The 24,542-nt window shown below is 41.6% G+C and overlaps 2 protein-coding genes across 10 annotated transcripts in view; one reads left to right on the forward strand and one right to left on the reverse strand.

Moving 5' to 3' along the window:
* asmt (acetylserotonin O-methyltransferase) overlaps nucleotides 1-7,126 on the forward strand; it is a 63,546-nt gene extending 56,420 nt beyond the window's left edge. The window contains exon 8 of the mRNA XM_086219892.1: nucleotides 6,987-7,126. Within this exon, the coding sequence (XP_086076018.1) occupies nucleotides 6,987-7,075 (89 nt within the window). The 3' untranslated portion in view covers nucleotides 7,076-7,126. The remainder of the gene's footprint in view (nucleotides 1-6,986) is intronic.
* The window catches only part of LOC147251908 (polyprenol dehydrogenase), a 50,921-nt gene continuing 27,392 nt past the window's right edge, over nucleotides 1,014-24,542 (reverse strand). For 4 of the 9 annotated variants that reach the window (XM_086219901.1, XM_086219900.1, XM_086219899.1 and 1 more), the window contains 5 exons: nucleotides 20,772-20,840; nucleotides 12,089-12,190; nucleotides 10,715-10,922; nucleotides 9,075-9,282; nucleotides 1,014-6,180 (listed from right to left, as the gene is read on the reverse strand). In XM_086219901.1, the coding sequence (XP_086076027.1) occupies nucleotides 6,001-6,180; nucleotides 9,075-9,282; nucleotides 10,715-10,922; nucleotides 12,089-12,190; nucleotides 20,772-20,840 (767 nt within the window). In that variant the 3' untranslated portion in view covers nucleotides 1,014-6,000. Of the gene's footprint in view, nucleotides 6,181-9,074; nucleotides 9,283-10,710; nucleotides 10,923-12,088; nucleotides 12,191-20,771; nucleotides 20,841-24,542 lie in introns of all 9 variants that reach the window. The other 5 variants (XM_086219894.1, XM_086219897.1, XM_086219896.1 and 2 more) reach the window with 5 other exon arrangements.

The following is a 24,542-nucleotide window of genomic DNA, read 5'->3' on the forward strand; positions in this document are numbered from 1 at the left end:
TGCCTGAGGTCAAAGTGTGTGAATAGATTTGGTTGCCAATCCATTGACATCTACATTTTTTGCATGTTTCCGTTAATAGAAGATGAGAAGAAGAAGAAAAAGTTCTCCAACTGTAATCCTTCAGAGCCCAAAGGTCCAGGACCACGTGCAATACTTGTTCATGAGATATTCTGTTACGGGTCTACTGTGGAAGTCCATGTCCACCGGTAAAAAGAAGAAACCAAGCCTTGAAAACTCTAAATATTCCAACGCTGAGTCCAAATTCTTCAGATAGCCCCTAAATGTGAGGGTCTTTACAAGCCATAACTCATTCTGACATTCAATTCTATATGTATGAGAGAGAGAAAATATCTGTGTGTGTGTGTGTGTGTGTGTGTGTGTGTGTGTGTGTGTGTGTGTGTGTGAGTGTGACAGGTTTACAAGTGTCTGTAATTGTGTGTGCCAGAATGAATCATGACTTGGGCATCCTCCTCATATACAATGTTTTTTTTTTTTAAACTGTATAAATTATGAGGGAATTATGCATAAATGGTGAGCCTCGTCTCAGCCTTCTTATAACTGAATTATGAGCTTTTAATTTTGAAATTTTTGATATTAAAAAATCTGACAATCATGCCCTTTTCTAATTGCAACTTCTTTCATAATTTGGACTTTATTGGCTCGTTCCCGGCTTTTTGTCCTCCTCCTTTTTCTCTGGCTGAATTGGGTAACTAAACAGTTAAACGGTATTTAAGGGTGAAATCCTGGTTAGTCACATGACTAATATGACACCTCACAGCGAGTTTGTCCCGCTGACCCGATGTTAAATGTGTGCTTGATGTGTGAGTTTAACTGGTGAATCTGAGATTGTCTCAAAAGTTCAGAATGTGCTCGCGGCAGGATGTCTCACCGTGTGTGTCATCAGCCTCTCACACACACACACACACACACACACACACACACACACACACACACACACTCTCTCTCTCACACACACGCAGACACACACAGTTTCAAGGACAGAGAGCAAACGTGGCACAATGATATGTTTATTGAGAGGCTTTGGATAATAGAAAAGGTGGTGGCTGCTGCTGGAATGTCACAACCATCGACGAAAAAACATGAACTCCCTTATCTAGACACACACTCACGCACACACACGCACTCACACACAATCTCAAACACCCACCTCCAAAAAATTACAGCAATGCACGGGACAAGACGGTTTCACAGTTTCTACAAAGTTCATCTCTACATGAAAAATTCACAGTTACACAATTTATGAGGGAGATTTTCTTAGGCACGGCAAAAGCAATAAGATGTTTATCTCAACAACAGCAAAGAAATGAGAAAAAATTACATGAAAAAAAAAACCATTCTGCACATTTTATAAATTCAACAGGGGGCCAGATGTACTGAATGTTGACACTGGATTTAAGGTGGAATCCATCCAAACATTTGCGAAGCTCGCGATCACACGTCGAAGGAGAAAATATAGGGAGATACGCAACAGAGGTGAAAGGACTCAAAAAGACGTCTGCACGTCTCTTCTCCACCAGAGTAATGACTCAGTTCATCTGGCTGCCCCTTGTATACAATTTAATAAGTTCTCTCTTCCTATACATATACACATTTATAGATTTGCAGAACATGAGCCCGGAACATTTAATATAAATGTAATTCCAGGTCAGTCAAGAGAAATACTAGAAGAGCATCTTCACTCTAAATACAGCTTCACTGGTCCATGTTGAGCAGCGACGACGCTCGGAGATGACGAGATACGAGTAAATCACACACGATATCACAGACAGATAGAGTCCGCTGTGTTGTCCTGTCCCCCCAGAACACCTACGGAGGTCCCTAAATGGTAACCAGTGATTATTTAGCACCCTTCCTCTGCATGCCCAAACATCGAGAACACCGAGACAAACCCTCCCCCTCTTCCTCCCCTGGTCTTTGGAAAATAATGTGCTCAGATAGGAGACGCCGTTGTTCTCCCTCTCAGGTTTTAAGAATAATAGGGCTGGACAGTAAAAAAAGAAGAAAAAACACACACAGATGACTAGATGAGGCCTGTTTAGATGCTGCTGAGTAGCAAGCTGGTGTTGGAGGGAAGGGAGGTGTATTTGTTCCTCTTAGAACCTTTCAGGCAATCAAATAATCAAGCACTCCGGTGATTAACGTCCAAGATGTTTGAAATAAATAGATTCATAAATAAATACCGCTGGCACGCAGAGTAAAAAAAACAAAAACAAAACAACAACAAAAAAAACGGACAAATACTTCATAGTTTAAAGATGTAAATGTCACGTTTTAGTCGACCTTTCCAATTATTTCAAGATATTCAGGGCTGGGTATCAAACGTTTACTGACTGCATGTCGTCAGAGCTGCTTTGTCCTTCTGTGTCTGAGGAGTAAATCTCCAGCTTGTTTTATAATGTAAAACTGCTTTCAGTGAGAAAAAAAAAATCCTGAGTTTTACAGAGTTAAATCAGACAAATGTATTTTGATACAATAATTCTGAGTGTGTGAAATTGCTAAAGAGCTGAAAATCGGGCTGCGTGATATATCAATATCATGATCTGAGACATTCTTGTAATGTTTAACTGATGTCCTCTTTTAGAACTTTTCTAGATATTCTAATATTCACCTTTGCTCATAACATCCACATTGCAGATGTAGCCTTCTTACAAAGTCAATACAGAGGTGTTATTATTCATTTGCCAATAAAATATTATTTCATAATTGATATCGTTATCACCCAATTCTGGTTGAAAACACTTTTAGTTTCAAGCTCAACCGCATGCTCATGTTATGGAACAGTTTGTCACAGTGTGAAAATGCTGGAAAGTAAAACTACAGATTTGTAATATTTTGTGCGATTTTCATTTTTTGTGAAAATGTATTTTAATCGATAAAGCATCCTGGAACCGAGGTATGGGTAGGAACACAGTACTGAACGCTCCCCAGCCCTAAACACGATCCTGACTGGAATCACATGAACCTGCTGGTTCCAACTCTGAAACACCATCTTCTCTGTCTGGGATTTCAGGATTCAAGGGTCTCGGCAGTTGAGCTGTATTCATTTCATGTCAGAGTAACAAATGAACCGTTTCTCACACGTGAATGACAATAATCACGTCAGCAGACCAATAATTCAGCTAAATCATGAATGCTCTGGCAGCACCGATGGCTGCTTGGAAGAGAATGAAACTCCAGTAGATGTCTTTCGTCAGCCAAGACCTCTCAGTCTAGCTCACATTCAGCTACATCGTCTGTTCACAGTATTTTTAGTTTTCTGTACCGTCGAATCATGCAGTCTTTTTTTCACTGATTATTGTTCTTAATTTCTAAATCAGTTCCAGTCATATTTAATAGCGGTGACCTTAGACCGGCGGACATCAACCTGCTGATGGCGATGGTTGATCGGAATGTGCTCTTACCCGCTAACGCACGTTTGATTCTTTATGACTTTATCATCCATGAAAGAAATAATCTTGCTATGCTGCCCCGGTTGGGACAGGGACGTTGTTGCATGGTTGCCTGCCAGTTATGAATCAATTTTCAAATATAAAGCATGGGCTATTTTTCTTTACTTTGCAAGGGCACCATTGCTGACTCCTGGGCTTACCACTGCCTACAACCGGAATTCAAACAAGCTCTAGTGTTTCTTTTTTTTCCTCTTTTTTCTACCATAGCAGACATCTCTCCTGAGCTGCGCAGGCACAGAACAATGGAGGGACAACTGGCTACACGTGACCAGACACTGCAAAACCTTGAGTTTTCTTGTGTTAAGACATTAATGTATCTAAGCAGGTACATCTACTTTTTCTCTGTTGAAATGACAGCTTATCTTGAACTGGGAAGGGTTGATGACCACCATTCTTGACTATCAAAGTAATAACGCATACAGCGGCCACACACGTCACAGTCCAGACTCTCAGAGCAACGTGGAGAAGAGCCACGTCCAACCTGACACGCAGGGGACACCTCAGGAGGATGTGGATCAGCCCCTAACCTGGAACACAGCTTTATGAAAGTGCGCTGATTTTTTTTTTGTTGAAAATAACATTTCAGATGTGACAATTCAAAACAATGCACACTGACTGTGTTTTTTACACACAAAGACAGAGAAATTCCTGATAACTCAAGGCTGGTTTCTGTTTTTTGAACACTGACTTGAGCTTTCACTCTGCATTATTACTCTTGCTTCCTAATCTGAACATCTGGCTCTGTGCTACTAGCCCAGTGGCTACCACAGTGCTAATATTGCTTCACATACAGCAGATAATATCAATGAATACTGGACGCTTGATGGCAGTTTTTAAAGCATCAGTATAGAAACACAGCGATGAATCTGTGGAAGATTTTTCATTTTAGATTTCTGGGTTCGGATAAAACTTTTCATCTTCACAGCAAACATGTTTAATCACAGTGGCGATGGCGTTGTGGTGTGTTTGTGTGTGTGTGAGAGAGAGAGAGAGCGAGAGAGACAGAGAGAGAGAGAGGATTCTCCTGCGTGAGGAGCAGACGTGTTTGTTTGCTGTGTGCTTGTTTAGATAAGACTGTGCCCGAATGTGCTGCTTCCAGTGTTTCTGAACGTGTGTGTGTGTGTGTGTGTGTGTCAGCTCAGCAGATGGAGTTTGATTCTCACCACTGGGAAATCTCAATCCCACAATGCACTGGGAGCGGCGCCAAATGAAGAAGTGGCAGCAGTGGGGAACCAATAACAGCTTGAATGGTTGAAAACAGGGCTTTCCCTCTCTCTTTCCTTCCCCGTCTCCGATCCTTCAGAGCTGGTCATTGTTGTGCAATCCATCAACATGAACTGGGTCCAAAAACACGAGTTAATTCTTAACTTGTGCATAAAACACATGCACATGTATCACAGACACAGTAAAACCGATTAACGCAGGTCACAAAGGAAAATGATGACAGACTTCCCTTTTTGCTTCTCAGCAAACAGACAACAAAAGCAAACAAACATCTAGAAATCCTTGTTGCAGAAGAGACGACAGCGAAAAGATTCCCCAAACCAAAAATCTCAACACTTTTGGAACTACAGGGGGATTACATGAGAACGGTCTTTCATCTGTGTCCTCCAAAACATCATTTTTGGTCCATAGAAATGTCTTTTGCAGTATTTCTGAGCTGTAGAGAGAAGAATTAGTCTCTCATCACTGTCACATGAATTATAACATGAAGGATCAGTAATAAGTAAAAAGCACCAAAACGCGGCAAAAAAACAAAACAAAACCCTAAAGTGCTCCCGGTCAAAGGGCTGGGATCGATCTGAGAATATCTGTCAGAACACACTGATGACATCACATTCCCTTGCGGCAGCAAGGTGAACTTGAAAAAATCAGATCATTGCAGTTGATGTGTGTGTGTGCACCTGTGTGTGTGTGTATGTATGTGTGTGTGTGTGCGTGTGTGTTTGTATGCTGCAAGGCTTTGACCCGATGAGTGATACTGATATGCCAAAAAAATCTGCCTCTGAATGGAACTATTTTCTTGCCCAAAAAGCTTTTTTTTTTTTTTTATGTGCATTCAGAATTTGCAAAATTGCGACAACATTAAGGCAGGTGTCATAGCAGGTTTAGAAGACGCCGTTGCGGAATGATTTCAGACATCTGAGGCTGGCTATGATCAGGATATAATCAGAGAACAATTGAATCCTAACTGAAGGCCAATATCAGCAAAATCAAACATCGGTTCAAACCTGGGGCGTGTGTGTGTGTGTGTGTATGAGTGTGTGTGTGTGTGTGTGTATGAGTGTGTATGCTTGCTCACAGTGAAAACAAACGTCCTCTTTTATTCCATGTAGCCCTTCATTGGTGGGTCTGAAAGAAGAAAAAAAAAGGTTCCCCAAATAACCAATGACAGTCCAACAGAAATGGCTATGAGCACCTCCAGGTGAGGTGTGACTGGAGAAGAAGAGTAGCTGGTTGGCCCGAGTTAGGGTCTATGTCTGACGCTCTGGTCTGGTTGAATCACAGTTCGTAGTCCTTTTGTCCCATGTTACTGCAGGAACAGAAACTTGTGGCTGGTGTCCCAGAGGAGCTGTTGCAGCTGGGGGTCAAAGGTCGGTGGTGTTGTCACCTCTCTATGCCCATTTGCCCAGTAGCCTCCTCCACACTCTCCCTCCAGCGCTGGTGACAGAGCAGCGTGCAGCACAGTGGCAGCGCCCTCTGCAGGAGTCTGGAGAAACACACACACACACACACACACACACACACAAACAAAACACACACACAAATGTTATCTACAAGTCATTTCATACAACATCAAGATACATAAATATCCAAAGGAACGGAAGTGTCTGCAGTATTACAAGTTCAACAACAAGTATGACTAGAGCAAGAGTGTGTGTGTGTGTGTGTGTGTGTGTGTTTGTGTGTGTGTGTGTTTCAGAGGAAGACCGATGTCACTATATGTTAGCGTCAGTGTAAAGAAGGCTCAGGGTTTATGCCTGAGAGTTGGTATTCATGCATTTTAACAATGATCTCGGTGTCAGCGGTGAGAGCAGCGGATTTGCATCCTACATTTGTATTCTTTGGGTGTGAAACAGTGCACACATTTGTCTATTTTTCCAAACATGAATTTTAATTGTTCTTCTTAATTAATCATTGTCTTGCTCGCAGTGCAAAAGTTTTTCCAGTTTGAGTGACGATACAAGTAAACACAACTTGTTCTTCATTATTCATTTTCCCGGCTGTAGTATAATGGTCTGTTTAGACAAGAAGTGGTTTAACACTCACTAGAAGGCTTTTTTTTTTTCTTTGTAAAGGCAGAAACTTGTTTCCATGACAACAGGCCACTCATATCAGCTCACCTGTTGCATTTTACGCTGCTGCTTTGCCTCCCAAGGATTTTTCACAATATTCACTGACAAGTTCCCTCTAACATCCATTGTGTCCTCAAGCTGCATTGATTTGTCAGAAAAGGCTAAAACTGTCAGTGCTACGATAAACAATGTGAACACAAAAACGTGTTGTTTTTTTCAGGTAAAACATGGGCTGCAAGAATCTTTTTCCAATTGTTTCCAAAGAGGAACATCGAGGTAAAACCCTGCTGCCGGCGTCTTTTTTCCTGAGAGACGCCATATTTTCTATGCAGCCACTCCAAGTGCTTCTAGTTAAAAACCTCAAAACTTTTCAGAAAGCTGCTGGTTGCATCGATGACTGCATGAACATGGACTTTATTATCCCAATTATGATCGTGTTTTTGACTTTTGTTTTTGTGTTTCCACATGTAAATATCATTCCCAGATTTCAGAAACCTGAATAAGCCTTCATCCTGGTTCTAAGAAACCCATCTTGAAAGCAGGCAGGATACTGTGGAATGTATATATCTTAATACCTAACAAAAACTCAGATATGGAGGCAACTACTCAGACTCCCACTCTCATCAGTGACAAGACTGGTGCACATGCACATTTCACTTTCTCTCGAAAAACTGGGTAATAAAAAAAAAAGAAAAAAAGTCCTGCACAGGAACATTTCATGAATGAGTTCCACTGAGATTACGCCCATCGTATGAAATGTGCAATTTGTATAAACTATCAATGTGATTGGACTCGCTGTGAATCAGGGTCATTTCATTTTAGCTGTGCAGGATCAGTATGACTAGATCAATTGTGAGTCTCTTTCTTGTTGACAACGTATGTATTTCTATTGTGTTCTTGTTTTTATATTTCCACTTGAGCATATTGATGCTATTTTTTTTTGCATTTCCTGTTCTTCATACAATTCTGTTTTTTGCATTTCCTCTTGTTTACATTGTTTCTATTTTTATGTTTCTTTATGTTTACTTCTTTATCTTTTTTCACTCGCTGCCGTAACATGGGAAATGTCCCCATTAAGGGACCAGTAATGTTAAAAGGATCTCATCATAAACACATAAAACATACATTTACATTATAATGAATTCTAGCTTTTTTATGGTAATGTATAGAATTAATGTGGAGCTGGTGCACAAATGGTCCTGATCAAATTATGTTTCATTATTACATGCTTTAGTTATTTATTTCCAGTCTTCCCTGTTTGTTTTCCTGTTCAGATTTAATAAAGCATTCTTTCTATCATCTGTCCATTTATCTACCTTCGAGCCTTTGGCTCAACACACATCTCAGTGTTTCAGCTTGAGATGAAAGGTGTTGCAATAGGCGTGAAACACAATTTAGTGTGTTTTTGCGTGTGCGTGCGAGTGTTAATAATTGCATGCATGCATGAGTTTGTGTGATTAATGTGCTTGTGTATGAGGGGCAGAAACACCCCACAGGTTGCGCTCAGAGGCGAATTCCTGTGACAATTGCAGTTTGGGCTCAAACATGCACACACGTCTCCTTCCATTCAATCCCAAGGACATTAAGAGCAGCCTGCAGCCAGCGCTTCCAGCTACACAAGAAATGCTTTAAAACATAACACAAAGTGAGTAGCCTCCCTTGATTTTCAGTAGCACTGCTATTCTCAGTGATGGACTGCGTCTATGCAGATGCAAAACCATGTATCTGTGTTTAATGTTGTGAAGAGGAAATCCTGAATAATGTCTGCAGCTGAATTCATGTTTCCAATTCGCTGCGGCACCTTGAGCAGCAGCAGTTCTCTTCTCGGAGAGACAACCGCCTAGGCTGGAAGGTTTCTCCTGATGATAAATATCATTTACAGGATACTTTTGTTTTTAATATCCAACATTTACATATCAATAAAGGAGGATGCAGTAGCAGTCATCACTGTTCGGGGTGTCGATCTGTCTCCATCAAACTGCAATATCTTTTTTCCAGTCATAACATGGAGATGCTACTCTTTAGGGACATTCACATTCCAGTCATTTGCTGTTGCAAACCAGGACAGGAGTAGAATTACCTGCAGTTTGATGCATTGGAGGCTTAAAATAGCCTGTTAGCTAAATAGTGTGGTAACAGTTGGTTTTATAACCATACAGTGATTGAATCAAGGGCAAACATTGGAGAAAATCTCCCTGTGATAAGCGAGTGGTAAAATGAAGAATATTCATCCATATAACAGCCTGAGGTGATTTACCTTGTACATTCTATGTGATTTTGTATACTTTAGAATGCAGAATGTTTGTACCCTGAAAAGCAGGCGAGAAATAGCACTCTGGGCCAGACGGAGGGGCGTCCAGAGGTGACGGTAGAGATCAGTTTCCACCATGCCGGGATCCACAGCACATGAACTCACTGGGAAACCTTCACGCTGCAGCTCCTGGTGGAGGTGAGAGCTGAATAGCAGCTGCGCCAGCTTACTGTGACAGTAAGCTCCGTAGGCCGAATAACACTGGCTGAAGAAAACAAAGAACGCTGTCAGACATTTTCATAACGATAACGAAACTAACTCACGTTAAGCTGCAACAATATTCAACAAGAACTTCTTCACTTAACAAAGGAAGGATAATGTGAAAAGATCTGTCTGAGAGCTTGAGTCAACAGGTAAACATGGACGAGGAGCCACAGATGTGACGTCCGCATATCCAGACCACACCGTTGGACAGCAGAGCCGAATATTCTGCCTGCAAGCGTGCACGGGTCTTACAAGATTTACAGCTATTAATTTTAACCTGAAAGTGTCAGCTCAATATCACTTCTTACTGACATTATTTTTTAAATAGTCGTCTGCCGGGAGCAACATCACGACACTTGCAGCGCTGTAGGGACCAGCATGGACGGAAGACATAACTGTCTCATTATCTGCCTTGGTAGCACCAGTGCCAGGCTCATCACTATCATCTCCATCATCATCATCATCATCATCATCATCATCATCATCTGTGAACACAGTGGCACAGATTAACATCTCCCTTGGTGCAAATCAAAAATGATGTTTATGCCAAGGGTCTGGAGCAGGACTGCGAGTAAATGTAGGAACACTGACAACCAGATTCATCTAGAATTAAGGTTTCTGGCTTCTAGCAGGTTTTGGTGAGTCAGAATGAAAGCAACAAGGCACTCGTGTTCAGCTACTTTTCCTAACATGACGCATACAGAGCTTCATCTAGTTTCGCACAAAGGGATTATTCGTTTGTTCCCGTTTGGCCTTCATAACCTTGCATTCAGGGGTTCTGCAACAATAACCTGATGGACAAACACATCAAATCCATCATTCACTGCCAGCCGATGTGTGTGTGTGTGTGTGTGAGTGTGTGTGTGTGTGTGTATTCAAAACACAACTGAGTCCCAGTTTGCCTGTCTTCAAGAGGCTGTCAGGTATGTGTCTGTCTAGCGCAGTCTGCGCTGGCAGGGGGATCGTTTTAACCCACCGGTCCTCATCAATACACTCCCATCTGATTGTCTTGCAGCTCACCATTGCAAGGGCGCTCCGGCAGTCAGCCATAGGCTCTTTTTTTCTTGCAAAACAGGCTTCACCTTGATGGCCAACAGTGCGTATTGATTATTGCCAAGGAACACGCTAAGAGGAATGATGTCTTTCTCTCTGATTCTCAGACTGATCTCCTGAGACCACTGTGCATCACATCTTACTGCTGTATTTCATGAACAGACAATGTTGTCATTTCAGTCAAAAAGGTGCCACACCTTTCTTTTTGCTGGCATCAGTTGGTTTCACTTGCTGCCGCACACCCATAAGACGGCTGATACGTGAATTGTAACCATTAAAAATGTAAAAATCAAATACGGTTTAAGACTGAATGACAGAGTAACAGTTAATCATGACTGCCAAAGTACTGTATAGGCATCTGAGTGCATCGGAGAACTTGCCTGCTATTCAAGTCATTCAGTCTGATTTCGCCGATGCGGTGAGCAGAGGAAGAGACGTTAACCACTCGAGAGAAGTTACCAGATTTTCCACTGTTCTTCAACGTGTCCAGGAGCAACCAGGTCAACAGGAAGTGGCCTAAATAGTTCACACCAAAGTGCAGCTCAAATCCATCCTCAGTACGACCCTCAGGGACAAGCATGACACCTGCTACAGACACAGAAACACACATGCACAACATTCCAGAATGTCTCAGTCTCATTAAGACCTTGTGTTTTTGACACATCAAACAAACCATGCAGATGTACAGGCAGTGAATACAAAATAAACAACACATAATAATATGAACTCTGTTCATTCATCCTCACATATTGACTGATTCGTGGGCATGAGGTAAGAATGAGGAAAAAGAGACCAGAACTTGCCTTCCTCCCTGCGATATGAAGTGCAGTTTGTTTGGTGAAAATATATTCACGGATTCAAAAATCCCAAATCAATAATTCATAAGGGATACATTGTTAAAACACAAACAAAGCCTGTTTGCAACCATAGCGAAGTAAACAACTAGCAACAACCAAATGTTTATCAGAATGAGTCGGACAAACAAGAAAAGATGGGTGTCGGTGTGTAACCAACTGTAACACAAGTGTGCAGGGAGCGTCTGCAAAGTGCAACACTGAGAAGAGATTCTATAAAATACATTGTACTACATTGTAATTCAAAACTGTGCATGTGCAAACTCCTGTTGGTTACACAACAACACTTAATTGGGAAAACTGTCCTCAAGCTCCAAGGAAATTAAGTTCCTCTTCTGTCTGCCCTGCGATGGTGTGTATGGAGGTGTTGTTGGTTTATTGATCTGGGTGGTTCCAATCAGTGAATATCTGTTCTGTTGACTTACTGCATACATCCTGAGGCCACAAATGAATCAACAGAAACTCCAAAGTGTGACTGTAACATTCCTATATACACTTGATTAGCCACAGCCATACAGCGCACGCAAAACTTAATTAAATGTAACTGCTGGCGGTATGACATGACAATACCAAAAAGGCTCTAGTGAAGCACTTGTCTTCTCAGACAGTCTCCCTCCTAACTCATGAGTCAGCGTGAAGCAGCACATGAAACACAATTTCTTCGCAGCTCAGACTCTTAACAGAAATACATACATTTCACAGGTTTTGCAATTTTCAGTGGACTAAAACCAGAAATGAGTTTAATTCATTCATTGCATTCTTTTATTCAACAGCACCTGGACATCTAACCTGCACAGAGGATTTGCTCTTATCATTAAATTATTTTCCAAGATATACTTTTAAATGAAACAGATAGTTTTAATCGGATGTTCATCTTCACCAAGGATGTCCACCACTTACCATTGTTGACCAGAATGTTGAGTGGTAAGTTACGCTCCTTGAAGTTCTGGACGAAATGATGGATGGACCGCAAAGAGGCTAAGTCCAGTTTCTTGAACTCTACTGGAGAAAGAACACACACACACACACACACACACACACACACACACACACACACGTGTCAGAACCATTGTAAATGGATTATTTCCTCTTGCCAGTTTGCCGGTAAGACATCAAAGAGTGTATTAATCAACTCTTAGAGCAGGCTCGGTGGGTTCTCACACCACAATACTGCCAGCGTTAAGCTTCTCTAGCTCATGCACATTATAATCAAACTTAACTCTTTTTCCTGAGCTGCAGCGAAGCTCAACACACTATTATATGAGGTTTAATGCACAATAAGACCCAGGTAAGATGACAAATGACCACCAGCTGGGAACATCTGAGCAGGAAAGTAAGTGTGTGTGTGTAGATGCAGAGAAATTACTTCGGGGACGAGGAGACTTAACATGACACGTACTATTGTAATACCTGCAGACTTCAATGTAATTAAAATCCTCTTGAGAGGAAACTCCCATGAATGAACTAACGTACAATGTGGGTCGTTCGTGCAAACAAACTTCGTCCACGTTTCCTGCACCCAGAACTCCACATTTTTCTCCTGGAAAAAAAGCTGCATCATCCGGTACCTACACATTTTTTATACGCCCATCATGACAGTCAGATCAGCTCCACGCCATTCCAATATCAAACATGGTGTCTGCCATGTTGTCACCAAACCAGCCACACAAAACTGACAACTGAGCACTCAATCAATCAGCCAAAAGAGCAAGTCATAAACACATCCAGCATATAATGTCTCCACCTCACAACTGCAGCAAGCCAATGGAGGGTCATACAAAATGAAGAAAGACAGGAAGAGGACTGACAGGGTGCAGAGAGAAAGAGAGGTGATGGAGCTGATAACAGTAGCTGTGACGGATGAGAGTGCAGCCAGCCTCGATGTAGGTCTGATAGCACCCTTATCGCAAAGCCATGCCACTCACTTCCTGCTGCGTGTTCGAGAGGAGAAAGACAACCAAAGACAAACATACAGAGAGGAGGCGTGTGTGCATATGGATGACTATGAGAACAAGTATACTTCAGCGTGGGCATAGTAAGATTTTACAAGCAAGAAAGCATTTATGACGGTGCATCAACCTTAGAACAGTTACTGTGTGTGTGTGTGTGTGTGTGTGTGTGTGTGTGTGTGTGTGTGTGTGTGTGTGTGTGTCCTGCTCGTCAGTCCTCTCCTGTCCTCTTCACTGGCCTCCCTTGGGGCCAGGCCCTTTCAGACAGGCCAGTCATATCTAGAAAGCCCACTGGGAGGAAAATGCCATCGATCGGACACAGGCCTGCTGCTGCCAGCCCTCAATTAAGACCCAGGGATCTTCGGCAAAACTCAGCTTTCTTGGCTCAACAGCCAAAATGGATGTGTGTTTTGTTTTGTTTACAAAAGAATTATTTGAAACTGGTGACAGCTACTGCCCTTGGACACACACACACACACACACACACACACACACACACACACACACACACACACACACACACACACACACACACACACACACACACACACACACACACCGCCTCCAGCTTGCTCCATCCAGGCACAACAGTCCCCATTTAAATATAGAAGCCTATCCCAGCAGCCTTCAGGTGAGAGGCGGGGTTCACCCTGGACAGGTCACCAGTCCATCACAGGGCCAACACATAGAGACAGACAACCATTCACACTCACAGTCACACCTACGGTCAATTTAGAGTATCAATCAGCCTCGTCCCCTCTTGATGTCTTTGGACTGTGGGAGGAAGCTGGAGTACCAGAGAGAACCCACACAGGAACAGGGAGAACATGGAGACTCCACAGAAAGATCCCATGCCCGAACCAGGGCTTGAACCCGGAACTTTCTTGCTGTGAGGGTGACAGTGCTGACCACTGCACCAATGTGCCGCCATTTTCCAATATTTTCAGGGCAAATACTTGAACAAAAATAAAGAGCGAGACAAACTTTGCAAACAGATCAGCCATCATGGAGGCTGCATGATGAAATAAATGACTTCAGGTACATTATATATTATAATCTATGTTATCTGGAAATGAGGCATGACCCCCAGCTGCTCCTGATGAGCCGGATAGCCACTGCCTGTCGTCTGATGTCAGTACATTCCCTCTAAATTCATTAATTTGCACATTACTTTTAATGTCTTCATACCCCTAATCTTAATGAAGTATAAAGTACAAATATTACACGGACCAAATTAGGAAATGAACAAAGAAAAAAAAAGCAATTCATATATTCAAATAGATTAAATGATTATGCTTCCCCATGCTTTTCTTTTTAATTATGCTACTCAAGTTCCTGATACAGTAAAGTATACATGTGCTTGTTAGGAGAAAGAAGGCATCAAGCCCTGACGACATTTGTAGAAGCTGGCAGATGATTGGCTCTAATCTAGTTGTGATGTCACAAATCATGCTTGTAGGTACGTGCCTGAAATTCAACATGAGCACAAAAGAATTTTCCTCTTCCACTCTTTCCACTAAATGAATCTGAAAATACCTTCCAGTGAATTCAGCACATCCATCACTGTGCAAAGTGGAGCTCAAACATCAAAGTGAATTAATAATAAGCAAAACACATTTTGGAGTGGAGGAAGACTTAAATAGATTTGAAAGTACTGCAAATTAAATTATCTTAAAAAATGGAATACATTTTCTGTCACTGTAATTAAGTGGCTGTGAGGGTTTCATGATAAAAGGCAGGAGAAACAATTACACACAGCACGTCGAGAGGACAGTTTTTAATGACATACAAGGTGATTTTGTTCCTTTGATGAAAATAGTATGTCTCACCTCCTACTGTTGTGTCTAACTTTATAAATAATTTGTATCATCTGCAGTTTCTGACAGTCTTTTGTTACGTGTTCTGTCCATAGTTTCATTTTTCCTAAAGTATTGCTCAGTTTTATCTGATGTCACCTCCACCAACAAGGTCATAGTGTTGGCCGTAGTGGAGACGTGTGCTCGAGGGCCCTCGAGATTTTCTTTTCCTACTGGTTTCTCTTTGATTAAGAATCTCAATCAAGGTTTAGAAATAGCTTATTTCTTTTAGAATTAATGGTTGTTTTTTTTTAACTCTTCATTTTCTTTCCATCTCAAAAATGATCCTAAATAGAATGATCAATACTCATGTGCGCGCTGTAAAATCCCACTGAGATTGACAATGAGTCAATTTTCATTTATTTTTTTCAGACATGATTACAGATTCGTGACTTGACAAGAACAGAAATAATCATAAGTTCCAGGTTGGCAGAATTAAAATTAAAAACTAGACGCCTGTATCATGAGGATGACTGCTCAACGACTACGTCTCTGAAAGTGGTTGTTCACTTGTAAAACAATATTTGGGGTGCCATTATTTTTCCTTTTCTTCCTCTCTAACCAATTGAAATGGATGTCACGGGATGGACTCGGCTTAGTAAAATAGTTTTTTAATACATTAATCCTGTCAAAGAGCTTTAAAGAAGTCATTCAATCGCTGGCCATTTTGTTGAAATAATACCTAGTTCATTAATAATTCCTTACGTCCCTCAGGCTCTCAGCATGACTGAACTATACAAGGAGACATAAACCGCTTCATTAGAATATATGTTATAAAATTAATAAAATTCGATAACAGCAAAGAAAAAAAATGATGGTGAGGTGAAAATCCCCACGGCAGTCTCTAAAATGAAGCTCCAACAGTCCCTGGTAACCCTTCAAGACCGTCTCACAGTTCCCTGCCCTCCATTGTGACACTCAGGACAAAGACTGGCAGGAATAGCTGGAAAAATACAGTCTGCTTTGGTTATCAATATGTCTGTCTTTGATGACACTGATGACACTCTGATCTGTTATAATTTTTTTGCTAAATGCTTCATCAACTTTGCTTGAGTGGAGGAGTCTGACAACTGCCGTGTGGCTGCACCTGCGGAGACAATAACCAGCAAGCAGCAGCAGCAGCAGCAGCAGCAGCAGCCCATTTGATGTTAAACAGCCCATGTGATTGGAGGTTACACGCGTTATCACATTACATCTGGACAGTTAAGAGAGGAGTTTGAATTAAATGGGTAAGCAGAGGTAGAAATGGCAGAACAGGAACTGTTAATGGTTTAGCAGGCCAATCCCGTCAAATACTTCAATTATACTACATTCAATATTTAAATATGTTGTTGTTGTTGAACTTGAATGAGGCCAAAATGACAGAGAGGCACAAAATTTTGATACCTGAAGAGCAACCACTGACCCTCCAACAGAGATGATGACTCGGGCCTGAGACCTGGACTTGCACTTATGTCTCACACACGACTTCAGACTTGACTTGAAGTCAGGCGTTGGGGTTTTAGAGCAATCTTTATTTGGTACATCAACATTTAAGAATTACCTGACAAACTCAATGTTGTTCCCTCCCGTGCGTATCCTCATTTACTGGTGCGCACAGCCGCAAATAAACGGCGGTAACAAACAATAGATCTCTGTTTAGGGTTGAGAGCCGTGTATTTTGTTGGGGAGCTCCTGTTGTTCAGATCCAGGTGAATACCTTACTGTGCTGTTGGCTTTGCATGTTGGATAACTGTAATTCCCGTGGAGGTGCACACGAATTTGGTTATTGTGCTGTTGGCTGCGACACAACATACCTGGCCAGTCCAACACTGCGCCCTGCACATGGGATTTGGATCAAATCTGTGTACGACCCCCTAACCCTCCCTGCAATACTGTCTAAAAACAGGGCAAAACAACTCAGTGATCTGCCCCCTCAGAAACCACCTCTCCTACGACCCAGACAAAGTGTAAATAGCTTCACTAAGAGCTGTCAGATAAACAACACAGTGATATCCAAGAATATTAGGTCTGGGCACAGCGCCAGTGTTTGCTCCTCCAATGATTTTTTTTATTCAGCTGATGTAGGAGACAGGAGGCGAGCTACAAGATGCCCCGGACAACTCCCATTCACAGTGTTGCTAGAATAATAAGACCTTTGTCAAGACGATCACAAGTATTATTTACTACGTGTGTGTGTGTGTGTGTGTGTGTGTGTGTGTGTGTGTGTATGTAGGTATCACATTCATAAACACACACACACACAAACATACAAACACACACACACACACACAGACACATATATATATGTAAACACACACAGACACACACTCATAGTATATAGACAGAAACACACATATACATTCAGTCATTCAGAAATAATACATACACACTCAAAACAAAGCTTTTCCCAAACACACGTGTAGGAGTCCACACGCATCCTCTGGAAAGGTCAGTGTGTTGATAACGCTGACATGGCTGGTTTGATTACTGTCATGACTGAACATTATTTAAATTGGAGTCAAAGAGCTTAGGTAATGTAATGGCAGTTGTTTTTTGTTTTGGTTTTGGGAAGGGAGCAGCTGGGCAACCTACGCAGAGAAAAAAATGTATTGTGTTAAGCAGACAGCCTCTCTCTCTCTCTCTCTCTCTCTCACACACACACACACACGCACGCATGCACACACACACACACACTCAAACAGGTTACCTTGCTTCACACCATTAATCTAATCCTATGGTTTGAGGCACAATGTGTTACTTTCAAGACCACTGTGACTGAAGTTGTTGGACAGACAGCTCCGCCCGTGGCAGAAATACCATCTGAATCTACCAGTTTGTGTGTGTGTGTATGTGTGTGTGTGTGTGTGTGTGTATCATTAAAAGTAAGCCTCATTGACAAAAGCCTTCTAAACACAACTTGCGCTTGAAGTCATTCTCATATTTGTACAGGCGTGAGGGTTTCTGGGGACAGTAGTGGCACAGACATGAGGCCAGCCTCAGAAAATCATACATCCACTGTTGTCTACAGAGAACTTGAAAAACACAAAATGCAGAGCAGCTGTGTACCTTCATGAATACTTTACAGTTTTTGGCAGCAGGAGGATTGTGGTCGTCAAAGGTTAAAGTCACTGTCTCTTCACATTAACACAATATCTCAGGAACACTTCAAGAGAATGTCTTCCAATTTGGTACAAACACCTATTGGGACTCAAAGATGACCTTAAAACAATGTGATAGTAAAAGGTCACTGTGACATGCGCCATGCATTCTGCTGATGCAGAAGTGAAACTACTGTACTTGTGTACAGTTATAGAAAATGGATGGATGGATGGTATCATTGTTATTTTCTTATGATCATGATTGTGTATGCGCTCCACTACAGCTTTGAAAGTGCAGATTTTTCACAAACCCATTCAGCCTAGAGTGAACTACTCACAGAGCTCCCGCTACTCAGCAGCAGCTGGTGTGACTTGCAACTGCAGAGAGAGCAACAGTTAGCACCACCTAAGCTACCTGAACTGCTCTCTACTAACAACTGTTAGCGTAGCGGTTCAGTGGATTTTGCCAACCTCAGAGTCTGAACTCACCAGTGCAGCCAAATACTTATTAAGTTACTCCCTGCTTTAGTAAATGACAGCATGATAACATTAGAAGGAGAAGTGGACTAAACACAAATACAGTGAAGAAAGGATGATATTTTGATGTGATTTATTTCATCAGTTCCAATATCTTTAGTGTAAACACTTGGACAGATGCCAAAGTGTGTTTGGGCAGAGATGTTCAAAGCTCCTGCCTCACATACTAATGAGAGTCCATTACGGTCTCTGTCAAACACACACATACAAAGAGAGTGCACAAGCATCTGGCAGCAGACATCCCCCTTGTCCCCTATGCCTCAGTGACTGCCAATTACAAAAGCAGTAATCAATCCCACAACGGCCTCGTCCAGGGAAATCGACTCCAATGACACCAGCTACACGGTCGCCGTCTCTCTGCTCGACAGCCACTTACACACAAGCAGGAACACAGCCAGCTAGCTTTCAACTGCTCTCCACTCGAAGGCCAGGTAAACTCCAGCTTGCCTTCCAGCTGGCAGCTCTACAGTTAGACCTGTCTAGTATGACCTGTAGTCAGTCAGCTGCACCAAGTCTGTTGAAACGGGATTTGCAAACAGGATTTACTTAGAAATTGCTTTATAGTTTGATAAATTTATATCTTTCAAAGTGGAGTTAAAATTTAAAAAAAACTTTTAATGTTTTTATGCCATATCCTCAGTCACACTGCTCACCAGTTCAAGAATATATGCAAATAAAATCCATTTGGCAGTGTTTTTATATCATGTTCAAATATCAGTTTTGTTCCAGTAAAGCAAAATTCCGTGTGCTAACATAAGCATGGACCAACCAGTTTGTACCATTATCATCATGACTTCCACCTGTACATCAATCCTCAACTTTTAGTGGTACGTAAACTAGGATACATAAGTTGGCTTTAGAAAAAAGTTGATGAGTTGGTGGGACTTTGGCTTATCACCACCTCAAACATGTTTCTGTGTTCAGTTGTAGCGATGTGATTCAGTCCGAACCCAAAAAAATGTACTGACCGTTGCTACCCGGGCCTTGTGGTTCCAGGCCCACTGGTTTTAAATTAATTCTTGTTGAGGAAAGTGGGGCCTTTAACAAACGACTGCTTCGGCAAATACAAGGAACACAAGATGGGCTCCATCTCTCCCTGACAGAAACCCCCATCCTGCCAGTTCAGTTTCACAGTCGAGTATCTGTCTACTCACTTAACTTTATTTTTGACTGATGGATCTAAAATACTCCACAAGCTCCTGCGTTACTCTAATATTATAGCCACATTGTTCTTAGTATCATTTAAGCTGTGGTTCATTTGTTACTTTTCACTGTGACTTCTCCAAGTTTAGTCATTTATCATCACCAAATGGACCCATTAATAAAAACACTGCGAGCTTGACACCTTACCGGCACTAATGAGAACTAAAAATGACAAAATGTAAGGTCCATTAGGAATCTGCGATAACAACATTGGCTTAGCGGGATAGCCTCCACTGTGGTACTAGATTGGAAAGAGCTTCAATTGCTGTGCAGCAACTATGAGGACAATTTACAGCATTTGGACAAAACCTCAGTTGCCAGCGAAGGAATGTCAAGGGAAGCAACGAAGGCTTACGTGCTGTTTCTACAATTATACCCAAGCATACCTTCATAGAAATATGATATGACTTAAGTCACCAATTGTAAAAACACCCACATCCAGAGGTTTCTGAAATTATTAGTTCCTGAACATCCTCTGCAGTTAATCGCTACTGACAAGCTTTACAAGGTGCTTAAGACTGTGGGTCGTCTGGTACAGAAACTTATGAGGCTTTTTAGTCATCAAGTGAAAATGAAATTTATGGTGCTGCCGTGAAGGTCAGCTCTCATCTTCATCACTTCATCTGCCCTTCCTTTCTCCTTCTATCTAATTTTCATTTTTTCTTTTTTTTCAATAATTGTCAATTTGTAATGCCCCTGCGTCTTCCATGCATGTCCACGTCTCTCTACCTCCAAACTTCTTGACTTCTCAACCCCTTTTCCCTACTCCTCTTGGTTCATTTCCCTTACATCCTCCTCTTCCTCGCAGTGCACCTACAAACATTTATGTGTCTGCAGCGTGAGCGCGAGCCCATGGGGCAGTCTGTCACAGCGCTGCTCTTCATTGTTAGACGCCGCCATATTAAAACAAGCATTTGTGTGTTTGTGCGTCTGTTCACGGAGACATTTGCAGCTCTACCTTTGGCCTCTTTGTACTCGTCACAGATCCTTCTGACGGCTGCCAGACCCTGTTGTTCATCTCTACCAGCTGAAAAAGGAGAGAGACACACAAGCCAGTTAACACCATGTCTTACAAGCCCTTCGAGGCTTTCAATGAAACAAACAACTGGGCTCTGTCCTCGTGAAAACTTTAAAGAGGGTCCCTTAAAATGAGAATAGATAAAACCTTGTAGCCTTTGAAGAACTTTTAAAGGTTCTACTTCAGTGATGAAAGCCAATTTGCCAGATGATTGTATGAAGACGAGAAAGTATGTTTCTAATTGTCTTTGCATCAAAGGAGTTTTTCATGCTCAATGATCTCCCCATTAATCACGGCCTGATAACAAATGCTTTTAAACCATTGAATAGTTTTTCCTGCTAACCTCAACAAACGTACGAGGAGTTTTCTCCCTGCGCGCGTTTGCTGGTGGGACTGTTAGCAGGTTAACAGCTTTTGAATGACACCACCTCAACCTCGAAGATTTTGGATTGGCTCTGCAGTTTGCTGTTAACTTTGTTTTTAGCAACAAAATCTGGGATATTACATTTAGACTGGCCTGTGAGTCTGCAACTACATGAGGGCATTAATTGGAACTGATATGCAGTTAATTGCAGGCATGGTCATCACTCATTGGATATAGTTAACTTAAAATTTCTGCACATCGCAATTCCTTCTCATGTTTGCCATGGTGGTAGTTTTTTTTCGCTCTGCAATTTGGTTGGGAGATGCGTTCGTATGAATTCTGTTAGCTGCTGGCTATTTCTTCCCTCAGGTTTACGTTTTTACTCTTCCCATCTTCTGTAGGTGATATTGACAGTTGATTACAGGTGTGATGCATCAGAATGCAGGCCACCGATGGAGCCTGCAATTGTCTAACGTTTGCATACAGCTATTAACTGCTAATCTTTCCTCTGCCGTACATTCACGTTGTCAAAAGCGTCAACAGTTGAGGAGCAGTTCGAGAAGGAAGGGGAAAGTAAAATCCTATGTAGTGAATCAATTTTCCACATCAGCATAGACAGCAGCCTGAGGAAGTTTTTTTTTTCCTAGTTATCATTGTTTGTTGTCCTGATTTTACACAGAGCGCACAAATCTAACACCAGGTCAAATGTATTGGCAGATGTTGTGTGTCTGTTTTTATGTACTCGTCACAGGAGGGAGGCATGTATTATTCAGTCAAAGGTTGCTTAATTCATACACTGATAGAAGAGGCAGCCCTGCAAGGTGCTCATCACAATCTTACTAAAAGACACTTTAACTGAGTGAAGTAGTCATAATAAAAGTTGTCTACAGACTAAAGAGGAGCACTTCAATGCTTCCTTACTCTCCTTTAGCGCAGAATACACTGGACCATCATCTACAAAAGAGAAGTAGATCCCAGCGTCCCCGCAGTGACAACCCTGAACACAAAAGAGCTCTGAGTTTTGGAGGCAGCTACTTATTCCAAACAAATAAGAATGCAGATCATTCATTACCATCAGATCCTGACCCATCCTGTCTGCATTTCAGGAGATTTAAATTGTCAGAGAGCCTGTGCTGCTGTGCCTCATGACTTCATGCCCGCAGCATCTGTCTCTTAATGGGGAAATGCACTTATGTCTCTGCTATAAGTGTGTGTGTGTGTGTGTGTGTGTGTGTGTGGGTGGGTGGGGGGGGGGGGGTCACAGCAGGTACTCATAAATATACATAATTACAGCTTAAGAAAACTTTGCATAAAATACAAACTGTGTGACTTTAACAGTAAATACAGAGCCACTTAGATATTCTAATATTTTTTTCCGAGACACACGGACGCCCCAGTGAATGTGACAGTCACTGAGCGTCTCTGGCTCACAAACACCGTCTGCATACAAATCAGCCTCGCTCCTTTTAGAGGAGCAGCACAAGTTTAGAAATAGAAGGTGAAAAATGTGAGAAAGACACAACACAAAGAGAGAAACAGGAAGGTTTCTCTGAGGAAAGCACAGCTGGATATGTGTATGCACGGGCGCACACACACACACACACACACGGGCGCACACACACGCACACACACACACACCAAAATAAACACACACATACACTCATTCCTTCACTTTGTTGTTGGGGGCTCCTGTCGGCTTGTTTTCCTGACATTCAACATCAGTCAGCAGTCTTGGTCTTAACAAAGGATGAAGGCTTGGACTAAACAACACACAATCAACACACAATTATATCTAAACCAAAAAATATCCAAACAACATGAAACTGCACTAATAACCTTCAGTGGAAAATATATATCTAATCCCCAAATCCCACTGACTCTATTCATGGAAACCTTCAGAAATCGCATCAGTTGTGGGATTAATCATGATTACTTATATTTAATTAATGATTAACCCGATTTAATTGCACATTTTATATGTGTCTGCATATTTTCAAAAGTTAACACAGAATCGGACAAATGTTTGTGATTTATTTAGATATATCTAAAAGGCAAAACAATTACAATCCAGAAATAATCAAAGGCACATTATTTTGCCTTTAATAATCACAATCCCGAGGACGACATTCCTGCTACGAACGAAACTAATGTGCTGTTACCGAGGCAACAGTCATTTCTGATTATAGTCCTACGGTCTCTAATGAACACAACTTCCTATCGGTCCCAAGTACTCAGATGCTTTTGCTTTTTACTCTTCATTGAAGTAAAAATTTTTTTTTTTTAGGTCATTGAAACAGAATGTGCGTCAGTCTGGTGTTAATACATCAATAAAAAATAAGGGATGCTAAAGGGAACGCGACATTAATCAATTATTTTCCTATCAACTCAGCACCATTAAAAAAAAAAAGGAATAATGTTTGCTTTGTTTTATTTCAGGTAATAATTAAACGAAAAATCTCTACATTCTCAAACAGCACACGTGTGCACTCTCATTTCCTCTCTGCACAAACACACACACACACACACACACACACACCAACACAGACACACTAATCTTGGATTATCACGCAGGCCTTTTTCAAGGGCACAGCATCATTTACCCTGATGCACTGCAGTTCAGGCAAGGGTAAAGGATGCAGCTCTTCAGGGTGGTGAATCACAAGCGTTAAACACACACACACACACACACACACACACACACACACACACACACACACCAACTGTTGCTCTTCAACAGATTTCTCTGATTATAGACCAACAGTCTCTGAAAACACTGAATATCATTAAATACACATTTCCGCACAACTGCTTTCGGTCAAAGCTCTCCGCTAAAATATTCACTGATTAAAAAATATGCCCTGAGGAAATAATTTGCCTACTAAACATTTTGGGTTGAGGGTTAAGAATGAAGCCTAATTAATTCACTTGTATAATCTTGCCGCTGCTGAATTAATGGATCATTTGAGTGTGAAACAGAGTCTTACAACTAATACGGGGAAAATGTCTCTCTTACCTGAAAAAAAAAAAAGGATCAGGATGTCATGTCGGTGTGTTAAGCTGGTGATACCTGCAATAGTCCACATTACATCTTCGATTGATTCCATTTGTTTCAAGTGCATATGAAACTAAATGAAAGAGGTCTTGTGATTTCAAGCTGTGCTACATGTTGAGGAGATTTCTTTTAACTAATTCTTCCATTTTCAGTGATACCATTGGTTGATATAAAACTGTTTCAAAGTGGCGCCAAACACAGTGTTCTTGGTTGTTGGTCCCACCTGTGGACAAGAACTTTTATGCTTAGGTGCAAGATGGTAATGGATGTTGAATATTCAGCTTTCAAGACGTTG

The sequence above is a fragment of the Aulostomus chinensis genome, chromosome 12, assembly GCF_037954235.1.
Source record: "Aulostomus chinensis isolate RoL2024-O1b breed Wild chromosome 12, RoL_Achi_v1.0, whole genome shotgun sequence".
NCBI lineage: Eukaryota > Metazoa > Chordata > Actinopteri > Syngnathiformes > Aulostomidae > Aulostomus > Aulostomus chinensis.